General features: G+C 44.1%; 1 protein-coding gene across 3 annotated transcripts in view; it reads right to left on the bottom strand.

The window, feature by feature from the left end:
• The window catches only part of PRKRIP1 (PRKR interacting protein 1), a 99,598-nt gene that overhangs the window by 41,266 nt on the left and 46,262 nt on the right, over window positions 1-12,070 (bottom strand). For all 3 annotated transcript variants that reach the window (XM_078679662.1, XM_078679665.1, XM_078679663.1), the window contains exon 4: window positions 4,788-4,866. In XM_078679662.1, coding sequence (XP_078535788.1) covers window positions 4,788-4,866 — 79 coding nt within the window. The remainder of the gene's footprint in view (window positions 1-4,787; window positions 4,867-12,070) is intronic.

The raw sequence follows: 12,070 nt of genomic DNA, 5'->3' as shown, positions 1-12,070 counted from the left end.
TCCTGAAAGGATTTTAATACAGGTCCCCGCATAACGTCGCCCAGGGTGGAGATCCCGATATTGTCCCAGTCGCGGAATCCAGACAGAGCCGCCAATTGTGGTAGGCGCCCATTGTGCCAAAGAGGGGTCTCCCGTGTTAACCTGTTCCACCAACCCATTCTCAGTGGCACCTGCCTCCAGATCTAGAAAACAATCCACGTGGCAGATGGCAGGGAGCATCTCAACTGTGCAGAGTAAAGAATTGTATGCAAAGTATGTTCCCCCATACACCGTGGTTCGACAGCGTACGCCGGATCGACCAATCCCCATACCACCATTCGTTAAGGACTAACAAGTGCGAAGCCATATAGTAAGACAAGATATCGGAGGTCGCCAACCCCCCACAGTATGTAGACAAAGCAGAAAGAAGGATATTTTAACAAAAACCAGCAGAAGAGAAAAAGTAGAAACCTGAAGCAGCCGCCCTTTGTTGTGAAGTGAATGCAAAAAGAAAAAAACCCTTAAGAACAGTCATCACAAAAGGCAGCAGTACTTAAGATCCTGGGCACAGTGGGTACAAATCGAACTTCCTGATAACCTGTTGTGCAATGTAGAAAGGTCACTGTGATTCTTTCCAAATGATAACAATTCTGTGAATACCATAACTGATTATTATGCTAAAGCATTTATAATTAAAATCAAATTTTCACTATTAAAAAGTTTTTTTCTTAGCGAAATGATGTGCTCATTGGGGCCCTTGATGAAGGCTATTCTCCTAAAAATGCATTGGGCAAGATGTATTTGCACTGATAATTTAATTTATGTATCTTATGAAAATTAAACAGAGGGTTGAATAAATATACATTAATACAAATACAAAGAAAAACAATGTTAGCATTTTTTTCAAGATACAAATTTGGCTTAGATAGTCCAGTCGTATCTAACTAATTAGGGCATTTGGTCAATTATTTCTATGGACAACTGCATCCCAAGGCGGAATGTGTCTTCTTCTACCAGCACACTAAATAAGAATTACCAACTTACAACTATAAAAGACTTTATTGCATGATTAGTTAAAATCCTTGCAACATAAGAAAATGGCATGAAGTCCCAGTTTATATGTTCTATAAAGTTGCCTCTTTCTAAAATACATACTTAAAACAATAGGTTGTTAAAAATCATTTAGACATATTAGGTGGCCGGTTTTACATGTTACTAACACGGTAGTGCTAGAATGTAAAGTGCATACATGTGTAAAGTTAAAAGCCGGGGAGTTTACATTATACTCTAATGGAAGGGTGGGGCTGGCTAATGTAAAGGTTTGATGGGAATAAATAGGCACATATGCATAACCCCATAGTGTAAGCTAGGACGTGTCTGATAATCAAGAGGAAGGGGGATGTCATGGGGGGGTGGGGGGGTTGTAGTCGAAGGCATAGGCCCGGTAGTGGCATAATTATTTATCAGCCCTTCGCATGCATGATCCAGTGCCTCTATCTTCCTAGAGAAACGATGAATGAATTTGACCAAGAAACAATTTAGCAGGATATTTGATGGATCGAAGCATGCAAGGGCTGCTTCTCTGCAGGATCTTATGTCTTTAGCATGTATTATGTCCTTTTTTTGATGATTGCAGGCCGACACATTGCCTGACCCCTTTTCCAAGCTGGGATTTGACAGGCAACAGGGATTACCCCCATTCTCAGCTTCATGAACTGTACCTGTGTTATTTCATTGTAGACGTTGTTTAAGTAGCATTGAGGTTTCAATTGTTTATAAGTACATAGTGGCATCCAGCCATGTTTTCGTGCGGAAAGGCTGGCCCAGTCTTCTATTGCCAACCTTTTAAATTCCTGATGACTGGTAGGTAGGTCCCAGGTGGATACCCAACCAAGTATGCTGAGGATTTGGGTGAGATAGTGGTTTCCCACCAACCTATGCTTTGAGGCCAATCTGATCCATGGATGGTGGGCCAGGGTACCGTACTTTGAGGCCCTGAGCTTGTGGCAGCTTTTAACAAAGGCCGCCTTGCGAGCCACGCCTGTCTATAAATTCTGAATTCCAGTCTTATTTGTGCTAGTGATGTGTAGGAGGGGAGCTGGAATACTGTTCTGTAGATCTTTAGGAGCGTCACACTCTCCCGCCCTTTCAGAGCCTATGTTAGGGTTGTAAGTACCTTCACATGAGCTACCTGGAGGATCGGTGCAAGTGTGGGACCTTTTAGTTTTATGCATGCAGATCTGAGAGCAAATTATAGTGCAGTGCCTTTCTATTTTATTTCAGTCATCTGGCTCACGTATCTGCCATTATCACTGCAAGGGATAGATAATTGTGGCAGTAGGTTGCTTCTAGTTTCTCCTGATCAAGCGACCAGGTTGGCTTTTGTGTTCTGGAAACTCGAACCGCAAGAATCTTGGTTTTCTTTTTGTTTATCAGCAGTCCATTTCTGTTGGAGAATGTGGTGGTTGCATCAAAAAGACATTGCAAACCAATCTTTGCTTTGCTGAGGGGGACAAGGTTGTCTGCATAAAGTAGATTTGAGAGGCTAAGGCCATCCAATTTGGGTGGGTGAGAATTTCCTGAGTTAAGGACCGGAGACAAATCAGAAAGAAACAAGTTGAATAGAGTGGGCGCAATATCGCAACCTTGCTTGAGGCCTTGTGTGGTGGTTATAGGCCGGAACAGACACAATCTGTCCCCAATTTTGATTCTGACCCATGTGTCATGGTGCAGTAACTGCAGAGCCCTGAGCAAGGTATCGAGAACGTTGAGCAGCGCAAGTTTCTGCCAAACCTTCCCCCTATCAACCCTGTCGAAGGCAGATTTATAATCCATTGAACACATGTATACGGGACAGGTGTTAGATTCAGCCTGACCAATCAATAAGGAGAGTGCAATGAGGTTCACGGTTGTCCCTCTGTGGCTTATGAAACCAGTTTGATTTGGGGATATAATTTTATTTGTCTTGGCCCCTGGTTGTAGAGTCCAGCAGCACGCACGCAAAGTACTTCGCTTCATTATCGATAGAGCTATCATGCGATAGTTCCCGGGAGCCTTTTTGTCACCCTCTTTGAAGATTAGGGTGAGTATCAAACCACGCCATGGAGGTGGGGGTGATGCAGTTCTTTTCCAATATGGATGAATAAAGCACGGCGAGTTGGATAGCCCAGAATGCCGAGTCATCCTTAAATAGAGCTGGTGAAATTCCGCCTGGGTCTGGAGCCCCATCTCAGCTTTCCTTAGTAATTTGTTTTTGGATTAGGGCCTTAGAGAAGAGGCACCCTGAGGAAGCCTGATCGTGGCTCTCTGTTAAGGCTTCCAGGACACTGCTGGCAGCTGAGCCTTGATCCTCCGCGTGGAATTAATAATTGGACTAGTCATTCCTCATAGCCACAGGGTGGGCATATTTCAAGGTAACTTCTCCCACAGTATTCCTAAAATCCTGCAGGAAATAAATTACCCTGACCTAAATCTATTGATAGTTCCCTTTCCTTTCAAATTCAGCTGAATGCCCCCACCTTCCCACCCATCCTCTGAATGCCTTACTGTCTCTGATGGTCGCCTACTCGGTCACATGCCCGTCTGCCTTACTGTAGGTTGTTGTGTTTTTGCAAACTGCCCACACCTCATGAATAACAGATTACACATGCATACAATATAAGAGTACCAGACCCCCGTTTTTATTTTTCATGAAAATATCCCCTCGCTATTCTTTTTAAATCAGTTTAAATTCATGGGGCTGGCAGAAATCATTGCTTCCGATAGATACAATTTCTTTGTGATTTGATGGTTGAAATTGACATTTATTTCTAGAAAATGGCTTCTGCAATGCCACACATGCACATAAATATACTGTTAATGTATATCAGGCATAAGACCTGATGAAGAATACACACAAGTGAGGAAGCTGAAAAATCAAAACCAGAGTGTTCTGAGACAGTAAGTTGTGCATTGATGACAATAAAAGCAATGTGTTGGACAGAAGTCACAGGTTTATGTACCCTAGATTAGAAGCTAAAACAGAGGTTTTTAATTTAGGGGGCTACGTGAATGCCAGACTTTTGTCAACACAACCCCAGGATGTAAGAAGCGTGGTGGTGAAGAAATATTAAGGAGTAATACTCATTAATAAATGAATATATAGTTATTTCTCATCACCACACAGAGCGCATATTTTAGGGTAACTCTGAAAGTCACAGCTTCTACATTCTCAGATTGCATGCTATTGCAAAAATCCTTCTCATTCAACATTTCTAAAATCCTGCATGACAAAAATGGCCCTGACCGAAACCTATTGATTGTTGTCTCTCATTCCAACTTCAGTTGAAAGCCCTGCCTTCCCATCCATCCTCTGAACGCCTTACTTGTCTTTGAGGGTAGCCTACTCTGTTGCATGCCAGTCTGCATTACTGTATGTTATTGTGTTACTGCAAACTGCCCACACCTCATGAATAACATGTCAATCCTTGCAACCATAGATCTCTGAAATCTAGCCATCTACTCTTCAACATTTGTATGAATTCACACAGATGATCACACCTAACCCCTATTCACTTAATCTACCACAAAGAAACTGGAGGAGATGCATGGAACAGTTTCCTGAGCGCACAGGACTAATCCCAACAACCAATCAACCCTGGATTAACTACAACTTTGCGTTCTTGAGTAGTGTGGCACCCACCATAAAGCACTTTAATGCCTCATCAGTAGTGGTAATCATGATAAAAATGCAATTACAATACAATTAGATGTGCAAGAGGTTGATTGTTTCATAAACTATTTTAAAGGGGCTGTTATTGTCCACTTACCCATGACATCTCTCACAAACTCGGGAGGCGCTCTTGGTGCCCATTCTTTGTATCTTTCGGCGATTTGAACACTCTTATCCTAGGAAATGTAATAAAAAAATAAATATGGAATGCAAAAATCAAAGCAAATTGGTTTGACATTATTCACTTGCCATCAAATGCAACTTCTCTGGGACAAACCAATCTTAAAGGAGCACAGTTGTTTATTAAGAAAACAGTGTTTTCTGCACTATTTCACCATGTTGCACGAGCTTACTGCACATCTCTATCTGAGCAACCATTCAACTTTATTTGTGGTACTGTCACCCTCAACGCCATTGAAATAATTTGCTGTACACGTTGGAAAAGCCTATAGTGGTCTTAATAAGTGAAAGATAAATAATATTAAAATCGGGTTGATCAGGAATACTAACACGTTGCAATCATTACTTTTAAAAATGAGGCCCGCCCTGAATGGCCCTACAGAGTACGAAATGCTATGATGCTATTAACTTCGTACGTCCCTTTTTTTTTGTTTTTTAATTTTATTTCAGCAATCAGTCGTACATTTAGCATGGTACAAAATATACATATTTAAGAGTTCAATGAATAAATTATACCCATACATTTGTAGAGTGCATTTGACCTCCCATACTAAAGACAACTCAAATTAAATCCATTTAGATATAGGAGCCCATACTTTTTGACCCAACTTCTCCCTTCTGACACCCTTAGATCTATAGACTGCCATTTCTAATTGATATATAAATAATAGTTTGGATTGCCAGTGGTTAAAAACTGAGGGCTCAGGATCAATCCAACGAGAAGTGATACAGAAACGAAAAACTGACGTACAAATAAACAAAAAGGCTTCTTCAGCAGTAGGCCTTATACCAATTTGATCTGTTTGTAGACCTAAAATAACCATTTTGGGAGTTAAACTTACAGTGATCCCCAAACTATTATTTAAAAAAAATTCAACGTCTGCAATAAATCGGGAAAGTTTCACACACTTAAAAAACATATGAATAGAGTCAGCTGCTGCTTCATCACATCGTTTACATTCATCCCCATTTCTAACTTTCCATTTAGCCAGTTTGGCCGGGGAATAATAAAGGTCGTAAATTGACATGAAATGTTGACTTTGAAGCGAGCCGTTAAATAACATCTTAATTGATAATTCAATAGATCTGGCTATGTCGACATTTTCAATTTCGAGTTTCCTTAGCCATTTGCTCTCTACCAAACACAAATCATCTTCAAGTTGATTAATAGCTACTTGGTAAACAAACCCTATTTTCCTTACTTTTCTACTAGTTTCTAAGATATTATTTTTGCTCATACATATATGATCAGTAAGACCCTTGGATTCTAGAAAGCTCCGTACCTGGAGATACTTAAAAAAGTCATTCCTAGACAATCCATATTTAATTTGAAGATCAGAGAATGAAGCAATTTGGGTGCCTTGATAAAGATCTCCCAATAGGCGAATTCCAGCGGTATACCATCTTTTCATAATTTGATCATTAAAAACCTCGGGTAACAAACGATTATTCAAGACTGGAGAATAGTAATTTAATTCGCCCAAACAAATAATTTTTTTCTTCATCTGCCTTCAAATTGCCGATACTGCAAAAATAATTTTAAATTTTGTCTTTTTGTAATAACAAGGTTCTACAATTTTTACTAAACATTGAGAGACTTCCTCACCTATCAACATTTCGAAGATTGAAGGGTGTACCGCTTCTTCCATAATGTCTGGAAAGATTAATATGCCCATATATCTTAATGAGATAAGCCAATAATATAGCCGAAAATTGGGGATACCCCAGCTACCCTTCATCCTCGGAAGAGAACACCATCTTAAAGCCCGCCTGGTTCGATGATAGCCCCAGAGAAACCTGGATGCCATTTGTCAATTTTACTAAAATAAAATGACGAAAACAAAAGGGGTATTGTTCGAAATAAATATAAATATAAACATTTAGGAAAAATCAACATTTTTAATATATTAGCACGACCATAAAGAGAAAAATGTAAATTATTTAACCTTTCTAAAATAGTATTAGAGGATTTTAACACTGGTTCGATATTAAGACGTACAATTTCATCAATCTTAGAAGATATCGTAATCCCGAGGTATTGAGCTTCAGAGACAAAAACCAAATCATTAGGCCGCCCACTTTCAGAATGAATCCGTTGAGTTTTAGCTAGGTTAAGTTTATAGCCCGACAAAGCTCCAAACTTCAGCTAAATAAGTTATTTTTGGTAATGCCCGTCTAATATCTGTGGTAGTAATAGCAACATCATCTGCATAAGCAAATATTTTATATTGATTATTTCGAATGACTACCGGAGCGATGTCTGCTTCAGTTGATAGTTTGCGAAGATAAGGTTCTAGGTATAATGCGAACAACAAGGGAGAACAAGAACACCCTTGCCTCGTCCCCCTTGTTATCCTGAAATAATCCGAAAGTGTATCTGTTATTCTAATAGCGGCTTTCGGGTGAAGATAAAGCGCCTTAATTGCGTTAATATATTCTCTGGGGAATCCCATCCAGGCCATTACAGCTCATAGGAATCCCCAGGCGACCCTGTCGAACGCTTTTTCTGCGTCCAACAGGGCCACTGCAACCGGGGACCCCGAGGCATGTGCCCAGTCCAGCAATGCTATAATTTTTTTAACATGGTCTGTAGTGTCTCTTTTTAAGATAAAACCATGTTGTCTTATGGAAACAAGGAGCGGCATCAACGGATTTAATCTATTCGTAAGAATTTTTGAAGAAAGTTTACTATCGACTGAGATAAGAGAGATGGGTCTATATGACCCTAGCTCCTCACTGTCCTTTCCTTTCTTTTTAAATATTACAATAGTGGCGAGTGACCATGAGTCTGGAGGATTACCCGCAAATGCTGACTGAAATATCTTAATCAGTTCTGGTTTTAATACCCTCCTAAAAACTCTATAAAATTCTAAGGGGACACAATCCGGTCCCATTGCTTTACCAGTGGCCATACCCATAATAGCTGTTTCGACTTCCTCCCAAGTAACTGAAGCACTAAGTATCTCTTTCTGTTCTACCAACAGTTCAGTTCTATTGATACCTTCAAGATATTGTGAAATCTTTATTCCTAAATCTGCCATATTATCGGGTTGATGATATAACACCTAATAAAACTCGTTAAATGCTATTAATATGTCTCCCTTGGAAGTTTCCACATCCCCGCTATGATCTCGGATTTTAAGAATCTCGTTAGCCATTGCCTTTTGGCGTAATCTTTGCGCTAACACTTTCCCCGTTTGTTCATTCAATTCGTAGCTTTCTGTCCTATATTGTCTAAATTGTGAGGCCACCCGATCTGCGATATGAGAATAAACTATGCTACGTTTAATAGACAGATCAAGTTGGGACTCTTCTATGCGCTTATTGGCTTTAATATCTTCAGCTAGTTTCCTTTCTGCCTTTAAGACCATGTCACAGTCTTTTTTGAACTTGTTACACTTACTTTTCAGCTGAAAATTTGAATATTTTAAAGTCTCCCCTCTTATTATAGATTTAAATGTGTCCCAGACAATTGGAACTGATGCCGTCTCGTTATCGATCTGAAAAAACTCCTGAATTATTCTGGTCATATACTGTATATTGTCCTCTTCCAGTAATAAATTCCTCTGAAATGACCATGTCGTTTTGGTTCCTTCCCTGTCTGATGGCAGACTAAGATTTAATAGCAGAGGGTTATGATCTGATAATAATTTAGGAATGATTTCTATCTCTGTTTTATCAATAAAAAACTGAGATATAAAGAAGTAATCGAGACACACAAATTTCCTATGCGGGGCAGAAAAGAAGCTAAAGGTAATCCAAAATGACTGTCCGAGCCTCCGGGGGGTAAAACGCGAAGCCTGCAACGAGTACTGCCGGGAGCGAGTAAGAAACAGCGTCAGGTACACCATCAACGGTGGAGGGCGGGATCCTCTGAGCCGTCAACACCAAACACTCTAAGCCGACGAGCGAGCGGGCCATCCGATCAAAATCAGCAGGCTCGTTCCAGCTCTATTTTGATCATTTGGGATCTATCTGAGAGGAAGGAGGCAAACCATTTAAGCACAGTGCCCTCCAAGCCCATTCTCTGTTGAAGAGTGTTGAGGAGGGTATTGTGATTGACAGTGTCAAAGGCTGCAGAAAGGTCAAGGAGAATTAGAAGACAGGACCCCCCCCCAAATCGAGTATCCTCAGCGCGTCATCAACCACTTGCAGTAGGGCTGTTTCAGTGCAGTAGTTTTGGATGAAGCCGGACTAACAATTGTCAAGAAGATCATTGTCCTTGATATGACGAGAGAGTTGTTTCGCTACACATCTTTCTGTGATCTTCGCAAGAAAGGGTAGATTAGTGATGGGGCGGAAGTTGTTGCGGTCTTTCGCATCAGGAGTGGGTTTTTTAAGCAGAGGGGTGACCTGCCCAGTTATGAAGGAGACAGGAAGGGAGCCTTGACAAAGGGAGAGGTTGACCAGAGTGGTCCAATAGGAAAGGGAATGGGTGTAGAAGTCCATGGCAATGGCACTGGGGATGGGGTCAACTGAATGGTTGGAGGGCTTTGTTTCGCAGATGCACTTGAGGAGGTCATCTTCAGAGATGGGGTCAAAGTTCTGCCAAATGGCTGAGGATTTGCGCTCCTCTGGAGGGGTAGCATGAGCGACCTGATCCACAAGTGATTTCACTTTTTCATCGAAGAATATAGCGAAATCCGCTGCTTGCTTTGTAGAATCCTCCAACTTGGAGGTTGGGGGGAGCAGTTAGGAATCTTGATGAGATCGAATAGTTTTTTGGGTCTATTTTTGGCTGAGTCAAGAAGGGTTTTGAAGTGCGATGCTTTCCTAAGGAAGATGTGCTTGTGGTACTTGGATCTTGCGGAGCGAAGCGTGGCCAAATTATCTGTGGAGGGCACTTGCCTCCATTGTTTCTCCAGGAGTCTTAGCTGCTTCCTTTCTTCATGGAGGGATTTGTTGAACCAAGGAGCTGAGGGAGTGGGCCTTATCTTTTTGCTTTTGAGTGGAGCGACGTTATTGATTTCTGCTGCAAGGACTGTGAGGCATTGGGAGGTGAGTTCGTCAACATCTAGGTTCGGGTCTAGCCTTGGAAGTGATAACAAAGTTGATTCACAGAGGGGTCCGACATCAATATTTTTCGCATCACGGAACCAGGAGGTAGCCCTCTTAGGTTGACCAAGGGTTATAGAGTGTGATAGGTGAAGAGAGAATGGGATGAGGAGGTGGTCGGACCAGTCTACGTGAATGGGGGTAGTGATAGAGAGCAGGCCTGCTTTAGAAATAACAAGGTCCAGAATTGAGCCCTTAGAGTGTGTTGATTCTGTGCAGTGTTGGATAAGATAGTTTGCAGGAAGGAAGGTGGCCAGCGAGTTCGCCGAAGAGTTATGCGGTACGCCCCAGTGGAGATTGAAGTCACCCACGAAGGTCTGATTGTCACTTCGCGAATATTGGTCGCTGATGAAGTCAGTGAGGTCCTCCATAAATGAAGGGCTACTACCAGGCGGGCGGTAAATGACATGGAATCTGAGGGGTGAGCGGTGGTGCAATTGAAGCTCAAGAGAAAGGCATTCAAAAGGTGTGGAAGGAGCTGATAGGAGAAGCCTTAAGTTGAAGGGAGTTTCTAAAGATGACTGCAACACCTCCCCCAATGTTGGCAGTTCTGTCATTCCTAAGTATAGAATAGCCTGTGGGTAATAGGAGATCAAACATAGAGTGAGAGGTATCTTTGAACCAGGTCTCTGTGAGGAAGAACGGGGGTGTGTGGGCGGGGATAAGAAACAGAGGCGGTGGGAGGGAGGGGATATGAAGCGGGAGGGAGGGGATAAGAAGCGGGTGGGAGGGAGGGGATAAGAAACAGCGACGGGCGGGTGGGAGGGGATAAGAAACAGCGACGGGGTGGGAGGGGATAAGAAACAGCGACGGGGCGGGTGGGAGGGGATAAGAAACAGCGACGGGGCGGGTGGGAGGGGATAAGAAACAGCGACGGGGCGGGTGGGAGGGGATAAGAAACAGCGACGGGGCGGGTGGGAGGGGATAAGAAACAGCGACGGGGAGGGTGGGAGGGGATAAGAAACAGCGACGGGGAGGGTGGGAGGGGATAAGAAACAGCGACGGGGAGGGTGGGAGGGGATAAGAAACAGCGACGGGGCGGGTGGGAGGTATAAGAAACAGCGACGGGGCGGGTGGGAAGGGACAGGAAACAGCGACGGGGCGGGTGGGAGGGGACAGGAAACAGCGACGGGGCGGGTGGGAGGGGATAAGAAACAGCAACGGGGCGGGGATAAGAAACAGCGACCGGGAGGGTGGGAGGGAGGGGATAAGAAACAGGGGAGGATGGGAGGGAGGGGATAAAAAACAGGGGCGGGAGGGAGGGGATAAGAAACAGAGACAGGGCGGGTGGGAGGGAGCGAGGGGATAAGAAACAGACGGGGCGGGTGGGAGGGAGGGGATAAGAAACAGAGACGGGCGGGTGGGAGGGAGGGGATAAGAAACAGAGACGGGCGGGTGGGAGGGAGGGGATAAGAAACAGAGACGGGGCGGGTGGGAGGGGGGGATAAGAAACAGAGACGGGACGGGCGGGAGGGGATAAGAAACAGACGGGCGGGTGGGAGGGAGGGGATAAGAAACAGAGACGAGGCGGGTGGGAGGGAGGGGATAAGAAACAGAGACCGGGTGGGTGGGAGGGGATAAGAAACAGAGACCGGGTGGGTGGGAGGGGATAAGAAACAGCGACCGGGTGGGTGGGAGGGGATAAGAAACAGCGACCGGGTGGGTGGGAGGGGATAAGAAACAGCGACCGGGTGGGTGGGAGGGGATAAGAAACAGCGACCGGGTGGGTGGGAGGGGATAAGAAACAGCGACCGGGTGGGTGGGAGGGGATAAGAAACAGCGACCGGGTGGGTGGGAGGGGATAAGAAACAGCGACCGGGTGGGTGGGAGGGGATAAGAAACAGCGACCGGGTGGGTGGGAGGGGATAAGAAACAGCGACCGGGTGGGTGGGAGGGGATAAGAAACAGCGATCGGGTGGGTGGGAGGGGATAAGAAACAGCGATCGGGTGGGTGGGAGGGGATAAGAAACAGCGACCGGGTGGGTGGGAGGGGATAAGAAACAGCGACGGGGCGGGAGGGAGGAGATAAGAAACAGCGACGGGGCGGGAGGGAGGAGATAAGAAACAGCGACGGGGCGGGAGGGAGGGGATAAGAAACAGCGACGGGGCGGGTGGGAGGGAGGGGTTAATAAACAGCAACGGGGC

Source organism: Lissotriton helveticus, chromosome 3_1 (assembly GCF_964261635.1).
Source record: "Lissotriton helveticus chromosome 3_1, aLisHel1.1, whole genome shotgun sequence".
Taxonomy (NCBI): Eukaryota; Metazoa; Chordata; class Amphibia; order Caudata; family Salamandridae; genus Lissotriton; species Lissotriton helveticus.
This window is presented reverse-complemented; position numbering and strand designations above follow the sequence as displayed.